The sequence below is a fragment of the Sorex fumeus genome, unplaced genomic scaffold, assembly GCF_029834395.1.
Source record: "Sorex fumeus unplaced genomic scaffold, SorFum_2.1 ptg000128l, whole genome shotgun sequence".
NCBI lineage: Eukaryota > Metazoa > Chordata > Mammalia > Eulipotyphla > Soricidae > Sorex > Sorex fumeus.
This window is the reverse complement of record NW_026606185.1, coordinates 29,786,789-29,809,654: the sequence shown is the minus strand read 5'-3', so window position 1 is coordinate 29,809,654 and position 22,866 is coordinate 29,786,789. Positions and strand designations below refer to the sequence as shown.

At 48.0% G+C, this 22,866-nt stretch overlaps 1 protein-coding gene across 5 annotated transcripts in view; it reads left to right on the top strand.

The window, feature by feature from the left end:
• Positions 1-22,866, top strand: part of KCTD1 (potassium channel tetramerization domain containing 1) — a 206,032-nt gene that overhangs the window by 99,252 nt on the left and 83,914 nt on the right. Inside the window, exon 1 of one of the 5 annotated variants that reach the window (XM_056137963.1) lies at positions 12,040-12,198. The exons of 2 other annotated variants lie outside the window; for them this stretch is intronic. Coding sequence is in view for 2 of the 3 variants with exons in the window: in XM_056137961.1 (XP_055993936.1) it covers positions 12,557-14,380 (1,824 nt within the window). In the remaining variant the exon portion in view is untranslated. Of the gene's footprint in view, positions 1-12,039; positions 12,199-12,244; positions 14,381-22,866 lie in introns of those variants that run through there. 2 more of the 5 variants (XM_056137961.1, XM_056137960.1) reach the window with 2 other exon arrangements.

Genomic DNA, 22,866 nt, shown 5'->3' with positions numbered 1-22,866 from the left:
TGCATGCCACCAATGCGGGTGCAATCCCTGGCACCCCATATGGTCCCCCAAGCCCACCAGGAGTGATCCCTGGGCTCAGGGGTAAAAGTAAGCCCTGAGCACCATCAGGTGTGGGCCTGATGAACCATACACAAACCAAAATACAAACAAAAGATATTTTATCAATCTTGTCTTCCACACAGCTGACCTTGGCTCAATCCTCAGCACTGTATATGGTCCCTGAGCACCAAAAGGAGTAATCCCTGAGCACAGTCAGGAGTAAGTTCCGAGCATTTCTGGGTGTGGCCAAAACAACCCCCCAACCAAAAAAAAAAAAAGCATGACTTCATTCTCTTTAGTCATTATTACTAGAGAGTTTTATTGCTTGTTAAATTATATTAGCGTTTGAGACAGAATTTCTCAAATTGTGGTCAGATTAATACAGAATTGTTTGAGCTGCGTGTTTAAAATGTACATTTTTAGACTATACCCTAACCTATGAAAGCAGAATTTCTGGAGTTGGCACCCAATAATCTGCATTTTGAAAGAGATTCCATAGGTGTTCTGATGCATTCTTAAGATTCACAAACTGCCTCAGGCTTTATATTTAAAAGACCATCATTCTGGTAAAGTGAAAGTAATTGTAAATTTAGACAGCATGTCAGCCACTGAAGCATGCTACTAAAGTACAAAACGTCTTTCAGCGTCCACAGTGCCAAGGAACTGGGAGCAGCAGCCAGAGTGAACAAGTATGTGATAGACATTTCAGTGAGCATCCACTGAGAGCCATGCTGTGACCCTCCTTCCCCATGCCTCCCCATTCCTCAACTGCTCTTACCCCACCAGCTGAGATTCTAAACTCTTATGTTAAGTAAGAAACTCTGAGGGAACTCTCAGCTAACTGAAGTGACAGAGCACTTGCCTGAATGTAATATCTGAGACTGAGTCACTGCACTGCAGAAGTGGCACTGTAGGCAGGGGGCACACACCATGCTATGTACAGAAGCATTGCCAGGTATGACCCTGGGCCCGCCAATCCTGGATGCTGCTCCTATTTAAAAAGATAAAAGGGGGGGCGCTGGAGCGATAGCGAGTAGGGAAGTTGCCTTGCACGTGGCCGACCCAGGTTCGATTCCCAGCATCCCACATGGTCCCCTGAGCACCGCCAAGGGTAATTCCTGAGTGTAGAGCCAGGAGTGACCCCTGTGCATCGCCTGGTGTGACCCAAAAAGCATTAAAAAAATGATAAAAGGGGCCAGAGCCAACGTACAGTGGGTAGGACACTTGCCTTGCATGTATGTGCCTAATCTGGGTTTGATCCCCACCTGGCATCCCATATGGTCCCATAAGCATGGCCAGGAGTAATTCCTGAGTGTAGAGCCAGGAATAACCCCTGAGCATTGCCAGGCATGACTCAACAACTCAAGAAGTAAAAATTATTATTTTTTAAATGATGGAGCCAGAGAGACAGTACAGTGGGTATGGTGCCTGCCTTGCTTGCAGCTGACCTGCATTTGAACCCAGTACCATGTCTAACTCTCTGATCACTGCCAAGAGAGATCCCTGTGTCTGGAATTAGGAGTAGGACCCAAGCACATCTGGGTATAGTCTTCAAAAAGAAAATGTTAAAAAAAATAGTTTGGGGAGGTAGACTATTCACATAATTTTTAGTATAGTCTGTAGTTCTATTTTATCGATTCTTATTCTCAATATCTTGCAGTACCTTGTTTATGATAAACATTATCAATGCTACATACATAAAAGCATAAACAGTATATATAATGCTCCCTGTCAGGCATCCACTGGGCACTAGGAATGTATCCCCCTGAAAATAATGGAAAACTCTGCTATTGGTGTTTTTAAAAATTTCTTGGGGAGTAGGTCACACCCAGCAGTGCTCAGAGCTTACTCCTGGCTCTGTGCTCAGGGATCGCTCCTGGTGGGGCTCAAGGGACCATATGTGGTGCTGGGATTGCCACATGCAAGGCAGGCACCTTAAGTTCTGAACTCTCTCTGGCTCAGGTATTTATTTGGAGAGAGGGAGATGGCACCATATCCAATGGTGCTAAAAGGTGGAACTAGAGAGATAGTACAATGGGTAAGGTGCTAGCCTTGCATACCCACAACGAACTCAGACCCGGTTCAATCCCCAGAATACCATATGATTCCCTGAGCCAGCCAGGAGTGATTCCAGAGTGCAACAGAGCCAGGAGTTATCTCTGAGCACTGCCAGGTGTATGGCCCCCAAACAAAACAGAACAAAAGGTGTTAAGAAGCTATTTCTGGCTCTGTGCTCAGGAATGATCCTGGACGGGCAGTCCTGAAGGACCACATATGCTGCTGGGGCTTTGATCCAAGGTCAGCCACCTGCAATGCAGCCCTCCGTACACTTTCTAGCCATGCCTCTTAGACCCTGTAACCTTCTATTTATGTTTTCAAATGAATAGCAAACAAGAACTTGAAGTGAGGTTTGTCCTCAAACTCTTGAAGATAGCTCAGTTCAACCTCCCAGATATGGATGAAGTTCACATATTTTTTTGGTGCAAACAAAATAACAATGTGAAAAGCAGAAGAAAAACTGTTGCCAGGACCTGCTGAAGGCTCACCCCCACCTGGAACAGGGCCAATTGTGTTCCTGGAAAGAATCTTCAGCCCTTCCCTGCCTTTTGGCCTGATATTGGCAGAGATTTCCAAACCCCCACTGATTACATATTTTGAATTGTGGATTTTGAAGTAGATATGCTTGAACAGTATGCTCTGTGGAACTGAATGCACAGAAATGTGCTGGATATATAGATTTTCTGGGCAGTAGAAATAGAACCAAAGGGCCTGGTCTGGTGAACTGTTAAGAAAGAATGTGTGCTATAGAATCCTACCCTGATTAACTGTGTGGTGTGGGGCAACATATTTAAGCTCACTGGCTTCCTACTCATCTGAAAAATCAGAATTACCCTTGCACGTACATACTCATGAGAATGGCTTGAGATAGTTAATGAAAAAGGACAAGATCTGCAGCAATGAGGCTCCTAAGTGTTAAAACAAGAAAGTGTATAACCATATATATGTTTCCTCCAGATTTTCATAATTTCCAAGAAGACTGCTTTTTTTGCTTGTTTGTTTTAGGACCACACTCAGTGATGCTCATGGGTTCCTCCTGGCTCTTCTTTCAGAAATGACTCCTGGCAGTGCTCGGGAACCCTATGTAGTGCCAGGGATTGAACCCGGGTCGGTCACAGGCATGGCAACTGCCCTCCCCGCTAAACTATCACTCCTACTTCCCAAGACTGCATTTATAACCAGAAAAGAGGGACAAGTCACAGTTTGCTTTCCTTTTTATTTTTTAATTTAAGAGAATGGGTCACAAAGAGAAAAGATAGTACAACAAATAGATGCGACCACTGTCAGACTTTGTCTGTTTTTATTTGAAGTGATGACAGCACACGATCCCTGGGGTCTCCTAAGCAGAGTACATACGGTAAGAAAAACAAACATGAAAAATATTGAGTTCTGTATTGATAGCCAATGTGCACTGGTGCTGCAAACTTCCAGCTGAAAGTAGAGGGGTTAGGTCTTGGTGTTTGCTACTTTCCTGCCTCTTTGAAGCAGTCAGCCATTGTCTATCAGGTGCACAGCCTAGATCTCCAGCATCAAATTAAAAAAAAAAATAGAACAGCCCATCCCAGGGCTTCTTTAAATATTCAGATAAATCCATATGCCCCTATCCGTTAAATTAAGCTTTCCAAAGAAAAAGTAAGTCAATTAGTTCAAAATGTGGGTTAGTGCTTCTGGGTATTTAAAAGAGTTTTTTTTTCTTTTTCTTTTTTAGTTCATTTAGAAACATTGCCGCAGGGCAGGTACAAACCCCACTCCCCAGCACGTCCTGCGAATTGCCACGATCTATCTAGATACAAATTTCTCATATTTAGAGCTTTAAAATCTGGTCCTTATAATTTCTCAAAGTCAGGAAACAATTGCAATCAGAGCTTTAAGCTGTGTCTGGTTGGGTTAGAGGGATGGCTCATCAGACTGGGCGCATGCTTCGCAATTTTGTTTCCTAAGCACCACCAGGGGCAATTCTAAACAGTGCAGGGGCTAATCCCAGGGTGTCACTGAATATGGCCCAGAAACCACAACGAATAAATAAATAAAATGAAAAAAAAGTAAATCTTGTGAGAAGGGTCTGGAAATAACCTTGCATGCAGCTTACCCTAATTCTCTCCCTGGCACCACACATGGTCCCTAGAACACTGTCAGGGATCACTCCTGAGCACAGAGCCAGGAGTAGCACCTGAGAACCAATAGGTATAGTATAAAGGTTACATTTAGAAACAGAAGAAGAAGAATGTGGTTGTTTGTTGCTGTTGCTGTTTTGATGACAGGGATTCATCTCAGGATCCTGAACATGCAAATCATGTATGTATTTTACCACTAAGTTACATCCCCTGCTTAAATCTTACTTTGCCCATTTTAGTTCCAATACTTTATTTTATATATATATATATATATATATATATATATATGTAGGGGGGAGGGAGATAGGTACATACATGCATAGATATATCTCTATAGAGAGAGATAGATAGATAAGCAATAGAAGGCCTCTGAAACTGTTATAGAATATCACAGAAGATGCACAAGGATATGATTTGGGCTATTTGACCTTCCTTCCTTCATTAAATACTTTCTAAACTCTTAAACAAAACAGATCCCCAAGACCTCATGACATAGTTCTGGAACATACTTTGTGATATGTCCTGCATTTGTCCAAATGGTATAAATACAATAAGCTAAAAGTTACCAAAGTCAAAATTAGTTATTTTTTTTTTCTTTTTGGGTCATACCTGGCGATGCGCAGGGGTTACTCCTGGCTCTGCACTCAGGAGTTACTCCTGGTGGTGCTCAGGGGACCATATGAAATGCTGGGAGTTGAACCCGGGTTAGCCGCGTGCAAGGCAAATGCCCTACCGCTGTGCTATCTCTCCAGCCCCCCAAATTAGTTATTTTTTAAGAAGATGAATTTCCAAAAGCAATTTCTGGGTTATAAACTGAGCATTTTCATGATAATTTATTTATTTATTTATTTGCCTTGGGGGGGCCACACCCAGTGGTGCTCAGGGCTTACTCCTGGATTTGTTCTCAGGGATCACTCCTGGCAGGGTTCTGGGGACATAGGAGTGCCAGAGATTAAACCTTTGTCAGCCATGTGTAAGGCAATGCATCCTACCCACTGTACTATTGCTCTGGCCCCCATTTTGAAGATTTTTAAGAGGCCGCCTTATTGCTTCCTTTAAAAAGGTGATCTTTAGACTGAAGAGATAGCACAGTGGGTAGGACATTTGCCTTATATGTGGGAGACCCAACACTGTATACAGTCCCCTGAGTGCTTGCCAGAGTGATCTTTGAGCTCAGAATCAGGAGTAAGCCCTGAGCACTGCACAGTGTAGTCCCGAAATAAACAAACATAAAAGTGATCTTCAGAGTCCAGGAAGTGGCTCAGGGAAGAATACCTACCTTCCATGCATGAATCCACAAATTCAATCCCCAACACCACCCCACAAGTTGAGTGCAATCCTGGTAGCACTACCATTTTTTATTCTCAAAGCCTAACATTAGCTTCAGTCCCACATCCCTTTGGTTTTTTTAAATTCTTTTTCTTTTTTGCTTGGGGAAGCCACACCCAGTGGTGCTCAGAGACTACTCCTAGCTCTGCTCAGAAGCTATTCCTAGTGGTACTTGGGGTACCACATGGAGTCAGCTGTGTGCAAGGCAAGTATTTTGCCCTCCTGTACTATCTCTCTACCATCCTTGAAAGATATATGACAGACTGGAGCAATAGTACAGCATGTTGGGCACTTGCCTAGCATGCAGCCGACCCAGGTGTGATCTCTGGCACCCATATCATCCCTGAGGCCACCAGAAGTGATCCCTGAGCACAGAGCCAGAACTAAGCCTTGAGCACAGTTGGGTGTGACCTAAAAACAAACAAAAAACATATATGACAGATTTTTTTTTTAAAAAAAAACTATCATTGTTAACTTTGACTGATTTAACTTTGATAGTTTTTACATTTGACGTGACTAATGTGGTGAATTTTCATGGTCATATTTTAACAACAGACATTTAGGATTCACAAAACACCACTTACTTATGGAAAACGATACTTCTCTTGCTCTTCTTAACCAGTGTTTCTCAGCCTTTTCCCAACTGTGGCCCCTTTCTGACCCATTTCTTTCCCATGGACAACCCCATTTCCCCTTTCCAACCAGTTAGCCTCCTGGACTCAGGTTACATCCTCCTCCCTTTTACGCAATTTCACTGGTGATTCCCTTAGAATATTTTGGGGGTCCCAGTCAAGAAATGCTGTTCTAAACATGGCTTAGAAGATGGGCAAGTGTTCGGTAGGTGGAAAGACCAAGAAGTAAAATAACAAGTTGGCAATTGGTAACTAAAATTTCTACACCTGTCAATCACTGTGTTCGGTTTAGTATGATCTGTCATTTTAACGATAAAGCCAAAACTAAAAGGTAGTGTCCTCCTGGCCAAGGAGACTGAGGCTGAATCTTAGTAGGAAGCAGCCTTTCCCGTCTCCTTGAATTTGTGGTCCTGCTTTTAGCCTCCAAAGTCCTCCCTGCTCTTTCTGCCTGTAGTTGAGGGAATCAGTACCAGTGTTTCTGGTGCCAGGTAACACCAGCTTTTCTTGCTGGGCTCAGTCTAAGACCTCCATTCAATACGCTTCTGACTTGTATAATGCCCCAATCAAATGATGTATCGTAGTACTCTAGTAGCCGGGAACAGATCCCTTGAAGATTTTTTTTCATTAGTTAGTAGAAGCTGAATATGGACAAGTAGGTCAGGTGTGCAGCTACAGAGCCCTACTTTCTCGCCCTACCAAGGTCTAGTGCAGTGTGGACAGGCCTCCAGTCCTCTGACTAGAGATCTTCATTGATCGAGGTGACTTTGGATAAGTGGCTTAAACTGTGTGACCCATCCTGGCCTTGGTTTCCTTGTTTATAATCAAGCTGGGAACTATCACAGTCTTCATAAATAAGAGCTAACAGTTGAGTGTTTACTACTGTTCTAGACACTATTTAAGTGCTTCATTCACATGAACGCATTTATTCTCTCAATAGTCCTATGAGGCAGGAGCTATTATTATTACCATCCAGGTAATAAAATATTAAGAAACCTGAGGCATAAAGAGGAACAGCTGCTAAGGCCAAACTAGAATTCAAATCCAGGCTGGTTTCAAAGATGAAGCTTTTAAACCACTCTGCTATGCAGCCCTTTGTTGAGGCCAGCTCTCTTTCCAGACATAAATATTTGTATGTGTATTGAGTGTCTACTCTGCCAGTCATTCCACTAAAATATGCTAAGGTACTATATTAGAAATGAACAAGAGATAACATAGTAAGAGTTTCTGCTCTTGTGAAGTCCTTCTTCTTTTCTTCTACTTGGTAGGGTTAAATTATATGGATTCTATTTTCATCTGAGTTCAAAAAACATTATTCAAGATGATCTTCAATTGAATTCAACAGAATTTAATAGTGAAACTTTGAAACAAAGATATGTCAAAACAGCTTCAATTTGAATTCATATTTAACCTCCAAAGTATTTTATGAATCTTTTAGCAATCAAATCAAGAAAGCATGATGTAAAAATGATGAGCAAGGACCAAACAGATGTGCAGTGCTACTTGCCTTCACATGACTGACCCTAGTTCCATTCCATGATCCCCTGGTATTCTTGGCATGATTTTTTTTTTTTTTTGCTTTTTTGGTCACACCCGGTGATGCACAGGGGTTAGTCCTGGCTTTGCACTCAGGAATTACTCCTGGCGGTGCTCAGGGGACCATATGGGATGCTGGGAACCAAACCCTGGTTGGCTGCATGCAAGGCAAAGCCCTACCTGCTGTACTATCGCTCCAGCCCCTTGGAGTGATTTTAAGCACAGAGCCAGGTGTAAACCCTTAGCACCATTTGTGTGACCCCCCTGCCACCCCTGCAAAGGTACTGAACTAAAGGCTAATTCTGGCCTCTGACCTGAAGAGGCCACGGTATCCCTTGAATTGGCGTATTTAAATGTTCCCTACCCAAATGCTCCCTACCTATCTCTTTCTTTTGGTTTGGTTTCATTTGGGGGGCCACACCAGTTGTGTGAGCTCAGGGCTTCCTCCTAGTGGAGCTCAGGGACCCTATGTGATGCTGGGGATTGAATTTGGCCCTGCAGTACAAGGCAAGTGACCTACGTGCTGACAGTATGCCCATTTCTCATAATGAATGGCTACCTCCATTCCCCTGGCCTTTACTCAACTTCTGCAGTCACTTTCTATAGTATGTTCCACTAGAAAGGGAATTAGTGGTCGAGAATAACCAAAGCGTCCATTCCATTCACTTATTTAACAAATAATACTTTGTTAACATTATATGACTGAAACCCAATCCTGAACAACTTGATAACTATGGATCTCACTGTGATTAAACATTTCTTAAATAAAAAGTTTTTTTGGTTTCTTTTTGCCTTTTTTGTTTTGGGGTCACACCCGGTTGTGCTCAGATCATATCCCTGGTGATTGTGGGGACCATATCTGAGCCTTGCCCACCGAACTATTGCTGTGGCCTCTTGTCTTGATTTTTAATATGGAAATTCAGATTCTGGATATTTTATATTTTTACCAAAAATAGTTTCTCGCTAAATACAGAATTTAATTACGAGTTTCTTGAGTCATTGAGTCTTTCATTGTTCACGACTGGAGTGCTCACTGTGTGTACCAGCCTACACAAAGGTATATCGGTGTAGTAGAGGAAGCAGGCAGGCAAAAAGCCACTACCTCAATTACGTAACAGAAAATGTTCAAAAGCCTGGAAGCAAAAGGAGGAATTACCCAGAGTGTTTTTATATAGCATGACCTTTCATGATGTGTGAACCCCAAAGCCTGAAATAGTGGTTTATAATTTGGGGGGGGGGTGGATTGGAATTTCTCTTTTCAGAAATAATTTGGCACTACTTTCAGTTAATCTAGTGGAGAAGCACAAATGCTTTATGATCAAATGAGAGAAACTTCTTGAAGTTGTCAGCAGCACAGCTAATGGTAAAGAGTTTTGAAAGTTAAATAATTGAAATAAATGCTCCATACAGTACTGCAGTACTTTTTTTTTTTTAAATGTAAACTATGCCCATGCATTCTGCTGACAGGAAGTTAGCTGTTGTCAGGGGTGGGCTGAATGGACTGGACACAGCACAGAGGAGTGGGCAGTGGGTGCCAAAGCTGATATTGCCTCCCGATAGAAATAAGGTCCCCGCACAACCCCACTCTGGATTTGGAATAATGCTGCATGGAACCACAAGATGTTTTTATGGGGCCATTTATGAAATCTGGAAGTGAACTCCTTTATGAATACCACTCTAGTTTTGTGTTTGGGGGTTTTAAAAATCAAGCAACAGTGAAGAATTTGGAGGGGGGATTGCTGGTTTTTCTGGGGGTTCTTCCTGGTAAATACTAACCTGAAGAGAGAGGGCTTTTCTGATTTTTGATTTAGTATCATGAAGGACAAAGAATTTTGGTAGCGATTCAGGAGCTGGTGCCACGAAGCAGATTCTCAGTCGCCCGCTAAATCAGGCCACCGGCATCCTTTTCCAAGGTGCGTTTTCGTATCTAGGGTTCTGCCCATTGTTCACAAGGGACCTGGCTGCGGCTGAAACGCCTGTTTTTCCAAGACCGTTAAAAAGTTACAGGCATTAGGGGTTTTTGCTTCTGCTGTTCCCCATCCCCGCCCCCCTGGCTTTTGCCAGTAGAGACCTGCCCTGGGGGTTATTTTGTCCTGGGAGCATAAAACTATTTTCTTTTCTGGAAATAAGTTGACGTCAACTGGAAGCTGTTTTTGGTTGCTTTGTTTCCCGGAGCGTCCAACCCAGCTCACCGCCTCCGGCAAACTGCTAGCAATTCAAAGCAGCTTGCCCAGCAGGAAGGGGAGGTACTGGCGGGGGGGGGGGGGGGTGCCCCACCGCCTGCAGAAATGGGGAGACTTGGGGAGCGCCTCAGCGCCTGGACTGGAGTGTGGGACCGTGATTCCCTAGGCCTACCCGAGAACGCAGCCCTGAGCCAGCGCGGCCCCAGGGCTCACTGCGCTGCAGCCCGAGTAGTCGGGAACTGGCCCGGAGTCCGTCCACCTGAAGTCTTAGCACCTTAGAAATAACTACGGCCTGGAGCTGGGGCGGAAAATCTAGTGCTTGCATCCCAGGGCTGGAGAGCCAGCCCTCCGGAAACAGCCGGGTGGGAATGGGTGGGTGCCAGCTCGTGCTCGCTGCCCCGCGTGTGCAACGCCCGGGCTGCGGGCGACCAGCATGCCACGCTACCCCCTGAACTCAGGGGCCGTGCAATTTGAACAAAGCCGCACGCACCTCGGGGCTGAGCCCCGGAGAATGTAATGTTAGGAATCCTCGCCTGCCGGGACGCTCCTGGGCAGAGCGCGGCGCGAGATGAGGGCAGGAGTGGGAGATGAGTGAGGGAGCGAGGGAGTGCTGGAATGAGCGAGTTTCCCCGAGGAGCGGGAGGGCCTCCCCTGGGGGGAAGGGGGGGCTGGGTCCTGCCCCAACTTGATCACACCTGGCGCGGTTTCCCCAACACCCCTCGGCGCGTCCAGGGCCGAGGAGGCACGCCGAGGGCGAGGACCGAGAGCTGCAGAAGACAGCCGTCAGCTCCCACGGACTCTCCCACGCAGCCTCGAGATCTAATCTTGCTTCCTTTCCCTTTTCGGTTTTTTTTTTAATTACAAATTGATGGATGGGTTTCTATTGATGCGTTCAGTTCTAAACAGCCTCGAAAGTCAGACGGAGGGCCCGGGAAAAGTGGGGGAGAAGAGGGTGTGGAACGCGTGAACGGGCACTTGATTGGACTCTTAAGAAACGAAATACGGAGAAGTGCAGAGACATATCCGAGCCCAGGGGTGCAGTGAGAGGGTGTCCCGTGGGAGCGTCGGTCCGACCCCGGGAACCTGCTGGGGTTGGGAGGGCACCGACGCCGTCGGCTCCCCGCGATCCTGGGACTCGGGGCTGGCGTCGTGCCACGGGCCCCTGGGGCTGCCCTCGGGAGGCTCAGGTTCGGGTGCCGTGAGAGCTCGGGGAGGTGGCCCGGGCGGTGAATCCAAAGCAAATAGCCGCGGTGTCCCGCGCTGCGGTCCCGAGTGGGAGGCGGCGACGCGAGGACGCGCCCGGAGCCAGGGCGCGCCGGGGGCGGGCGCTGGGCTGGAAGTGGGACAGTGTCTCCTCTGGGAAAGCGGGACCCGGCCAGCTCTTTGGCCGCCTTTCCAGTTTCGGAGGTGCCCGCCCCCGCGCGCCGCGGGCTGCGCAGCCCCGAGGGCGAACGAATGGCGGTTGGCAAACTTGGAACCGGGCACACTGGGGATCGGAATTGCGGCGGGGGCGGCCGGCACCCAAGTTCACTTTTTCCCCCTTCAGTTTTTCCGCCCGCCCGACGGGCCCTCGGGCTGGGCACCGCTCTAAGCAGCACCCAGGTGGAGCGCCTCGCCCGGAGGCAGTTGGTCCGCCCGCTCCAGGTCGAGGGCTGGGGCGCGAAGGCTGGGGTGGGAGAGAACTGGGGAGGGGGGTCCCCTAGGGTCCCGGGCGCCTCTCCGCGGAGGCTCCCCTCCCTACCGCCCCTCCCAGCCTCGCTCTCGCGCTCCTACCCCAGGCAGGCTGGACCGGCGCGGACTTGCCCCGGACCTACGGGGAGCGCCTCGGGTCTTTAATGACAGCTTAAATGTGGCTGTTGGAAAAGTCTAAAGGGATGAGGCGGACGCGGGGCGTGTTTCGCCGCTGTGCAAGAGTCGGAAAGGGAGCTGGGAGCCGTGCGGCTGGCCCCAGGCCCCCGCGCCTCGCCGCCAGCAAGTAGGTGGGGGAGCCGCCGCCGCCGCCAGCCCCATCCCGCTCCCAAGCCTCGCCCGCTGCGCCCTGGCCGCGGGCGCAGAGAGGGTGCGGGGCCGCGGGTGCCTCCTCCACCCTGCTCATTAACCTGCTCGCTCCGCTCCGCTCCGGGCGGCCCCACACACACCGTCTTCCCGCAGCGGCAAGCCGCCGGCCCGATCCCCCGGCTGCGGGGGGCGATGAGGGGGCGGTGGAAGGGGCACTGCTCGTCGGGCATTACTTAGAGAAGCGCGGCCGCCCCGCCCTCCCGCCGGCCCTCCCTCGCGCCCGCCCGGGCCCGCGCGCCGCTTCGCCAGAGGGTAAGTTGGGAGTGTTTCACACCCCCCCCCCCCACCACCACCACAACTGCTCTCCCTCCCCTTCTCTCTGCTCCTTCAAAGTTTCCTCCGGAGTGGGTGACGGGGTAGGCGCGGAAGAGGGTCCAGCCAGCCGCGGTCCTTCCCCACGCCCCGTGTAAGTGCCCCCCGCCTCCCCTCCATCCCCGGCGCGCCGCGGCCCCTCCGGAGCTGCGCTCCAGACTGACAATTGGAGCGCGGCTCCTTTAAGAGCCCGGCTTTGCCTCCCGGTAGCTGAAGGTCATTAAACACAAAAGCGCTCGGCGCTGCGGTCCAATATAGCGCATGCGCCCTGCCCGAGGACTGGCAGAGAGACGGCAATATGGCGAGAATGCCTGGCAGCGGGGACTGTAACACCACCAGCGCGGGCGGCGGCGCCGGCGCCGCGGCCGCCGAGAACAATGGGGAGCGGGGCGAGGGCGAGCGCGGCACGGGGGCCCGCGGCCGCCGCCACGGCCGCCCGCACTACTGCAGCGCGGGCGAGGAAGAGGAGGAAGAGGAGGAGGAGGAGGAGGAGGACGAGATCCAAGAGGTGCAGATAACGGGGGACGAGGAGGAGGAGGAGGAGGAGGAGGACGGAGGTGGGGGGCTGGAGGAGGACGAGGAGGAGGAGGAGGAGGAGGAGATGGGGCTGGACTGGGACGAGCCCCTGGAGCCCGACGACTCGGCCGGGGAGGAGCTGGAGCCCGAGCCGGTCCATATGATCAATATGGACCAGAGCGCCCCGCTGGAGCCCGAGGCGCCGCCGCGCCTCCTGGCGCCCCGGGCCCGCGCCGGGCCGCCGGGGGACGGCGCCGAGCTGGACCCCGACGTGCTGCAGCGCCCCGAGCGGGCCCGGCTGAGCGAGAACACCCGGCTGGCCACCCGCTACGCCGTGCGCATCTTCCGGGAGTACCTGAGCGAGAAGGCGCAGAGCCCGGACTTCGAGACCATGGACAAGGGGGCGCTGTGCCGCGTGCTGCGCTCCTTCTACGCCGAGGCCCGCTCCAAGAGCGGCCAGCTCTACAGCAAGTCGTCGCTCATCAGCATCCGCAGCTCGCTCAACCGCTACCTCAACGAGCCCCCGTACTGCCGCACGCTCGACCTCACCAAGGACCCCGAGCTGCGCAGCGCCAACTTGACGCTGGCCGCGGTGATCCGCAAGCTCGAGGAGCAGGGCGCCGGGCCGGTGGTGCAGAAACAAGCCATCACGCGCGCCGACCTGCGCAAGCTCTACACTTCCAGCGTCTTCAGCACCAACACGCCCTTCGGGCTGCTCAACAAGGTCTGGTTCGAGACGTGCATGTACTTCTGCACGCGCGGCCGGGAGAACCAGCGCGAGCTGGAGGAGGACTCCTTTGGGCTGGCCATGGACGAGGACGGCCGCAAGTTCGTCTACTTTAAGTCCCTGGGGCCCTACCACAAGTCGCGCTCGTCGTCGTGGAGCAAGAAGCGCGCCGAGAGCAGCGACGAGGAGAACTTGCCCCGCATGTACGAGACGGGCACCGAGTTCTGCCCCTACGCCAGCTTCGTCAAGTACCTGTCCAAGCGCAACCCCCTGTGCAAAGCGTTCTTCCAGCGGCCCCGGGACCACTGCAGCGAGGGCGACGTGACCTGGTACGAGAACAAAGCCATCGGCAAAAACTTGCTGGGCACCAGAATGCAGATGCTCTCCAAGGCGGCCAAACTCTCCAAGACCTACACCAACCACTGCATCGGCGCCGTCTCCATCGCCACGCTCAATAGCATCGCGGGCATCGGCACCAAACTGGGCTCGCCCGCCCCGCAGGGCTGCTACGCCGAAGCTCTGAACGGGGCGGCTCGCCACCACTCCCACCACCCCCCCTCCCTTCCCTCCCACCACCACCGCCCCCCGGCGCCCTCGCTGGGCAACACCTATATCCTCCCCAAAGACAGCCAGGTCGGGCCCGACGTGAAATCCGAGGCTGCGCCCAAGCGCGCGCTGTACGAGTCGGTGTTCGGGCCGGGGGAGATCTGCGGCCCTTCTTCCCCCAAAAGACTCTGTATCCGCCCCTCGGAGCCTGTGGATGCGGTGGTGGTGGTTTCCGTGAAACACGACCCCTTGCCTCTTCTTCCAGAAGCCAATGGGCACAGAAGCACCAATTCTCCCACAGTAGTTTCACCTGCTATTGTTTCCCCCACCCAGGTAACCAAACCAAACTCTATGCATGAAATGTTTTCTCTGCTGGCTCTGGGGGCCTGACTTGGGCCAGTGCAGGTCAGGGTTGGGGCGGCGGTGATGGGGGGTTGGGGGGGATTTAAAACGGGGCAAGGAACGCCGGAATCGGATTCGCTTTCTCCCGTAGCAGCTTAACGCTCTAGGTGCTTTTCAGGAAAGTTTACACCTAAGCTTGAACGCTTTGAGAGGGCCAAGTCGTTAACCAATGGCTGCTCAGCGGTAGCTCTTGAAAAAACTTCAAAGTTCACAGAACAAAAGCTCAGCTCCTGCAGTCTCCTCCGCGGAATGCGTGAGTTTGAGGAGGCCAAAGGAGAGGGCAGGAGTACTGGACCTGAAAAAAAAAAAAGGAAGCTGTCACTTGAAAGATAATTCGAATAAAGTAACCATTTCAAAATACCCTATTCCATGTTTGCCTTAACTTAAGGAGGGAGAAAAACTTAAAAAAGAAAAAAAAGATGAAAAAAACCTGCCAATCCCACTTCCTGTGAGGGGGTGGGGGAGTGGAGAGGCTGGCACTTGTGGGACCAATTTATACTGTAATATGTAGTGGAAAGTCTGGTGAGTTTCCATAAAGTCACTAGTAAAATCCTAGATGGAAACGTGGTGTCTCATTGTGCCTGGCATGTGGGGCCCGCACCCTGGGCACTGACTCTGGTGTCTGTACCTGACCCCTTGCATGTCACATCTCTTGGCAAAAAAGACAGAGAGAGAGAGAGAGAGAGATGACGGAGACAGAGCATAGTTGAGCGGCCAGACACCAAAAAGCGTTCACACCCCGTATCTCAAAATGGTTCTAGTGAGTCCTCAGGGAGCAGCTTTAACCCTAAAGTGATAGAGTTATAAGCAGTGCCAACTTCTAGGCTGAAATTGGGGGCTCAATTAGATGCTGCTTGTCTTATTCTTCCCGGAGAAATATATCTGTATCATTAAAATCCTATTTATTTTTTGGCTGCTCTTCTCTAGGAGCCAGAAAGCAGAGGTCTCTGGGGACTATCCTCTACTCTGCAGGCAGGACTAGCCACTGGAGGTTTTACAACTTTGACCTCCGCTACCATCAAGCAGAAGTAGGAATTTCAACTGTAAGCCTGGAGGTGTAGTGCAGGCCCTTCAAGGAACAGATGTCAGGTACCTCTGTGCTTTTTCCAAAGTGGAAATTCCAGTTCTGGACTAACTGACCCTTTCAAACGCTTGCTCGCTAATCAGCCAGCCTCAAGGCCAGCAGAGAAAGGGTTGTGAATGGTAATATAAACACTAAAGTAAAATATGCAGAAGCTGTAGACTCTGTGGCCTTCTGTGCACCAAATGTGTCCAGTGTATTTCTAACAGCAAGAGGTTGTTTTAGGGGAATTTTAGGGATGGAGCGGAGAATTCTATTGGCAGATTTAGGTTTGCTTTCTTACAGAAGCAAAAAAAAAAAATGTTTTTTTGCTAAAGTATAAGCCCTTAAAAATGTTCTGGTTGATAGATTTTATAATCTGGTTGAGCACCTGATTAAGAGTTCAAAGCCTAAGCATTGACTCATGCATGCGTCTGCTTGGAATGATGATGTCTGCTGGGCCCTGTCCAGTGGTTCTTGACACCAGCATCACACAGACTGGTACTTGGAGATGTGTGGAAGGTGAGATAGGGGGTCTGGTTGGAAGTCTGGGTTTGGTTCTAAGGAAAGTAGTTTTTCTTTCACAGTCTTTTTTTCCAGTTGAGATAAATCAGATCTAAAAACTTCAATACGGAATCTTTTACTTTTCTTGAGTTATTGTTAGGAAACTCCCAAATTCAGTAAGATTTGCATGGTTGTATGTTGGCTATGTTTTTATTATGGTTCCCAAACATTATCATAGCTGAGTCCCTTGTAATAAAACACTATGAAAGTTATTCTCTTTTACATATTTACTAGTAGGTGTTTTCCACTTAGAGTAAAAAAATTTTATTGTGTAAAAAAGTTTAAGGAAACTCTATTAATGCCTGTAGAAGTTGCTTTCTGCAGTATTAGTATGCAGTGGATGTTTAAGAGGAAAACTGATAGTAATTTTTTTCCCTCTATTAAAATTAGTGTAAAGATTGAGGGCCAGGCTTTTCCTGGGGATTTATGACCAGTTGGGGTTATCGGCCCTGAGGGTTTGTTTTAATTCATCAACTCCTCTAGCTGGTCATTAGTCTCCAGGAAGTATCCCCACGTACCTCGAGTCTCAGTTACTAATACTTAATTATAAGCAAACTAACGAACCTCATAGCCACCAGACCTTATCAAGTGATGTTGCACCAAATATCATTATTGACCATACTATTATGTATTTCTCAGTAACAGACACTGATGTTTTGATTTGCTTCTTTGTCAGTTTCTCAGAAAATGAAGAGCTTGTTACTTGAAATGTATTTTACTCTTTTCTTCAGGTTGTTAAATGTGCCATGTAAGGGATTGGTTGAAAAATGAATGTGCTCAGTAATTAACAGAGCTGGAGGATTTGTCATTTTTATTATGCAAAGTACCTGACTTTTGTTGTTGTGGAGTTTGTGGGGGCCAGGGGAGGCTCTGGAGTTCAAGGGGGAGAAAGCTGTGGTGCTTGCTTAGTTTCTGGCCAGTTTGAGTCTGGAGGTGTAAAAATGTTGGAAACCACTTCGTTAACTTATTCAAGCTTTAATTCTCCTGAGTAGTGTGCTCACAATAAAGACAGTTTTAGTTCCTTACCCACTTCAGATTGTTGTGATGCAGCTGAATCAGTGGATGGTAGAGCTTCCGAGTGTCCAGATGGAGATACTGGTCCATTTTAAAGGTTCAACACCATATCCTCTGTCTCGATAGCTGTTCTCTTTGCATCAAGATATGGCATTTTCCCTCCCTCTAAGAACAGCACTACATTTAGATGGATGGTAGGGCTTTGTCACACAGTCTATCATTTGTGGAAAAGATATTGCTAATAGGAGTTGCAATGGTTTTGTTGAAGTTTTTTTTATAGAATGTCTTCTCTGATACCAAATAAAAAATGCGAAAATTAGCTCCCTAAGTGTACCCAGCTCTGAAGATGATGTCTTTATTTGCACTCACTTGACCCTGACTCAGATTGTTTCCAGAAATACTTTTAAGGAATTCTGTAAATCGGAAGCGCATTAGAACGATTCTGGAATTCTGGTGCACATTCACACTGGCAGGTTGCTATCTTCATCAGGGGGACGGAGTTGGCCCTGACAGTAGCAGAAAATTGGAGTGGCCTTGCTGTAGGCTTCCAGATGGGTATAACCTTGCCTTGCGAGGAAGCCACAAGCTCACAGTACCGGAAACCAACCTTCATTCAGGTGCCGGAGGGTGGGAAGGGAGAAGGAATAGTCCATCTCTCTGCTAGAAAAGAACAAAACATTTTCACATATTGGTGGAATAATCATGAAATACTAAGTTTGAAGACTAGGCAGGCAGGATGTGCTTTTATTCCTATGAATTTGAAAGGAACAGTTTTTAAATAGTGATAGCAAATCTGACAAGATTTTTTTGCTGTGGTTAGCTGGGACTTTATTTGCAGATTACCTTCTTGAGTTTTGGGTGTTTTTTGTTTTTTTTGTTTGTTTGTTTATTTGTTTGCTTCTTGTTTTGGCTTTTTGGTCACACAAGGTGATGCTCAGGGATTACTCCTGGCTCTGCACTCAGGAATCACTCCTGACAGTGCACAGAGGGAACATATGGGATGCCGGGGATTGAACCCAGGTTGGCCTCATGCAAGGCAGACACCCTACTCGCTGTTCTATCACTCCCCCCCTCCTTTTTGGTTTAAAACAGGTCTTTTCCTGATTTTTGAAACTAGTTGTGACTGTATTTCTTCTGAACAAACTCTGTAAATGTTTGTTCCCCTTTATGAAAGTTCACATTGGTAATGCAACTAAGTGTCAAAATCTTTCACATTTTATGGTATTCTAAAGATGCTCAATTCAACATAGCCATTGTTACCTGAGCCTCTTTCTGCCTGCAGTGCCAGATTCAGTGGATTAGGATTTGGTGCTTGTACTCATTGGGAATTTGCAGAGAATGAGCAGGTTAGTGGATTTTAAAGTGAAGCTGTTCTTGGGGTGTGGAGAAATCGTGTGGACACCCAGGTTCAGCATGGTTACTCTCTGTGATCTACTCCCCCTTCCCCCTACTCAACAAAGCTTGATTAGGTCAACTGACAGAAGAAACAGATGTGCCAATGTGCTGTTTAAAGTTTTAAAGTTTTAGATTCTTTGGGTTTTCAGATTTGCAAAAGTTTTCCTTTGCCTCCAGAGAAAGAATGGGCTCTGAATGATGTCTTTATAACAGAGAATGAGTTTTCATATGGGCTAGAAATAAGTGAGTTTGTAAGCCATTTGAGATAGCTTACGAGCAAGGCCGTGGGCTGAGATTAAACCTGCATATGAAGTTGTACAACCTAAGGCCCAGGGCTGTAAAGCAGTCAACAGACCCCACGGTATGTCTACGCAGGCTACGGGAGGCCAGACCTAATTAAATGTTTCAGATTTTCAGTAATTCTCAATGTCCTTCTGTTCTACCCCTTCCTAACAGTCAGACTTCCTTTCAGTTTAGACTCTAACAACCAGACTGAGCCTTTTTTTCTTCTTCAAAAGGTACATTTATATACGACAGCAAAGTTTCATGAGTGCCAATAGTTGTTTTTGTTTTTAATCTTTACATCATACCAAACTCAGTTCAAATGTTGGTGTCAGAGTTTTCAGAACTGATGGAGATATCATATAGTATCACAGACATAGAGTTTCTGAATTTCAGTTGAAACTTTCATTACTGCATTTGCTTTGGAAACCCCACTAGGAGTGTGTGTGTGTGTGTGTGTGTGTGTGTGTGTGTGTGTGTGTGTTTCTGTAATCCTCCAAAGTTCTGAGATTTGCAGTTGGTGTTCAGGGATTATTAACAGTTCAGCTTTTTCTGGCTGTCCAGGGGGTAATAAGCCTATGGTGGTACTAGTATCTGGGGTACAGTAGTTGGGGTCCCAAAGGTGTAGAGGAGGATTGTGAGAACAAGAAGATCTCCCCAGACAATATATAGGAATCTCCCATTTATATAATCTGGGAAATTGCAAGAACATGGGGAGCCCTGGGGGAGAGTTTTGGGGAGCTGCCAAACAGCTCAGTTATTCCCACTTCAGCAGCCTGTTCTCTGCTTTCCCACCCCCTGAGCCCCATCTCCACCTAAATCGAGACATTTGAAAATCATCTTTCTAATGCAGACTTCTGCTAAGAGTATCAACACTTATTCCTCCCTTCAATTATTGCTTCCCCCTCAACAACTGGGCAGTGAGCCCTGGAAGATGGGTTGCTTGGTCTGTTCTGTGACAAAGGAGGTTCAGATGTGCTGCCTAAAGACATATCTGGGGGAAGAATGGCAGAGGAATTCAGAAAGGAATGCTGGAGCATGACAGAGATAAGTGTTGCCTCCTTTGTGAGTAATCAGTTGCCACATTTGAATGTCAGGGTGAGTTTGGAAACTTCCCAGGATCAATTTTCTAGTTTGACTCTCTGCCCCCAGTTGAGTTGGGAGTCTCGCTATTTAGTCTTCATTCTTCCCCTCGGCGCAGGAGAATGGGATCTATTTCATAAGTGTGCCACTTTCTATCGCAGGCCGGGAGCCTCACTAGTCAGTGCACTCACACTGTAGATTGACTTATTCATTGTAGCTTTCTCTAGCTACCCACCCCACTTTATTTGTTTATGGTGGGATTATACCCTGCTAAGATCTACTCATTGCTCTGTGCTCAGGAGTTACTTCTGGAGGTGCTCAGGGAACCAAATGTGTACCAGGCATGAAGCCTGTACTATCTCCCCACCCCTCTGATCCTTCCCCGCCCCCCATTTTAGACAAAATGTTCTTAAATAATATGTGGTGGTAGATTTATGGAAACACGTGTGTGCAAACTTGATTCCTGACCCTGTTTCGTTACTCTAGTCTGAGGATGGCTTGAACCGGTGAGCCAGTGGCTCCAGATACCTACACTTGCTAAGGTTTTTGCCGCCTTGCCTCTGAGGCATGTCAACTGTTTGAGTATTCCTGGCTTTCTCACAACTCAAGGTGATGAGCAGACCTCGGACCAGATCTAGGCAGAAGCGGGTGCTGGGAGTGTGGGGCCATAAGCCTCCTTTCAGGGGTGACAGTTCCCAGGACCCGTGCGGAGTTTCGATGGCAGCTGTCACCATCTGCCTGTGTAGTCAGGGAGCAGAGCTCAGTCTCTTGTGCCTTGAGATTACCGCTGAAGCTCTGGGAGTTTGGCTGTGGTACAGATTCTCGCCACTTGGCACGGCTGTGTGCCTGCATTTCAGATTCCCCAGGTGAAGAGATGCCAGACACCCTGATGAGCACTGGTGGCCTGGTCTTTATTTAATTCTCACAGAGCCTTCGAGGAGTTATGCTTATTCCATTTTGCAAAGGAGGAAACAGGTTCACAGGTGTTGACTAACTTGCTTAGGGTCTGACAGTGGATAAGTAGCGATGCTGGGATTTGAATCTGGGTCCGTATGATTCTGGTTATTTTATTAATAGCTGGGAGATGCAGTTGAGCCATGCCCTGTGATGCTCAGGGGTTACCCCTGGCTCTGAAGTCATGACTCAGGAATTATACCTGGTGGACTTGGGGGACCATATGGGATACAGGGAATCGAACCTGGGTTGGCCACATGCAAGGCAAATGCCCTAACCGCTGTACTAGAAGAATACTAAAAGAATCAAATAATCAGATAAAAGAGAAGAGGAAATAGAACAAGATTCGTATCACCACCTTAGGTGCTTTCCTAGAGCAACTTAAGAAGAGAGAGCTTGTTAAAATAGAGAAGACACAAAAATGAAGATACCAAATATATTTTCATTGAGTGCCAGGCAGCCTGCCTCTGTCTTGCTGTGGCAAGTCCCCAGCCTCTGTAGGCTCTGGAGAGGCTGAGAATCTGGCCACAGACTCGCTCAGTTCCAGCCCACTCTGCCCACGGCCTCCCAGGCTCCCTCTTCCTCCTTCCGCAGAGCAGCAGGCAGAAGGGGGTGGGGGTGCTGTGTGCCTCTCTGGGGTGCCAGTGTTAAATAAGTGTTCAAACAGTTTAGAATATGGGCACTCTAGGAACATTTTCTAGCATTTTATTATCTAAGCAGAAAATGTTTTCCATTTGAAAAACTGCTACTCTGGATGAAGCAGTCCTGCTCCCAGCTTCAAGTTTTCTTGTAAAGAGCTTGTTGAGTTGGGTCAGCCCCCCTGCCGTTTCTCCTTTGAGGGTGTCCTTAGACCCAGACAAAGCTCTGCCTCTCATCTCTGAGATAGGCAGTCTCAGGGTACCCGGGGGCCCCCTCCTCCTATCTCAGAATCCCCAAAGCCTGGGACCTCGTACAGCAGGTGGCATGTTTACCTTGCATGGGGTCACCGATTTGATCCCCAGCATCCTATATGGTCTCACAAGCACCACCAGGAGTAATTTCTGAGTCCTGAGCCAGGAGTAACCCCTGAGCTCTGCTGGATGTGGCCCCCTGAACAAAACAAAACAGAAAGCCCAAAGCCTGCATACTTCTCTGTTTTCTGGGGGACTGCCGGGGGGCGGGGGGGCTGGTATTGTCAGAATCCAGCCTGTGGTGCTCAGGGGCTATTCTGTGCTCAGGAGTGACCTCTGGTGAGACTCAGGGGATCTGGTGTGGTATGAGCGCCTTATATATACCTATATACCCTATATACCTGTCCTCTCTGTTTCAGACATGCATATTCTCTGGCCCTGGTGATTAGCTTCCATACCTCTGGGAGTGTCCAGCAGCTTTGCCCATTGCTTTTTATGGAGCCTTAGCAATTTTCTAATGCTAGAAGAGGGAAGGGAGAGCGCTTTGGAGAGCATAATTCCTGCCTAAACTCCAGTGGACTCAAAAGTTGGCTTAGAACGAGACCAGCAACTTTTTTACAAGAAAATAAATTTTATTTGGAATGGTTTGGGAGTAGAGGAATAGTCATAATACTGGAGTTCTTAGAACACCGCGAAGGTCCCATAGCAATAAATTCAGCATTAGCAGTAGGGCCTGTATGTGGCCAGATCCTATGATAGGTACTTATATTTCCCTAATGCATAATTGGACTATAATTTTTTAAAAGATAATTGGCTTTATTAAACGGTTCATGAATCAGGCAGCATCCATCTAGCAAGTAGAAAAGAGCTCCCTATAATTTCCTGTTGCTTGACTTATGACTTGGAGATTATATAAATCAATAGCTATTTCACTTAAAGATGAGGTATACTAATACATGTTTTGAACAGACTGCAGAATCAGAGTAATTGGTTGATATTTGTAATGCAATATTGTTAATCAATTAATGACCTTCGTGATTTGTTTTTACTTTATAAATACTCGTAAAATAGAAATGACTGATACAATGATGCAGAGATTATTTATCCTTCAATATTTATAGCATTTGGCTACCATAGTCCTTGCAAGTTGATGGGCTTATTTATTAATAACTGAT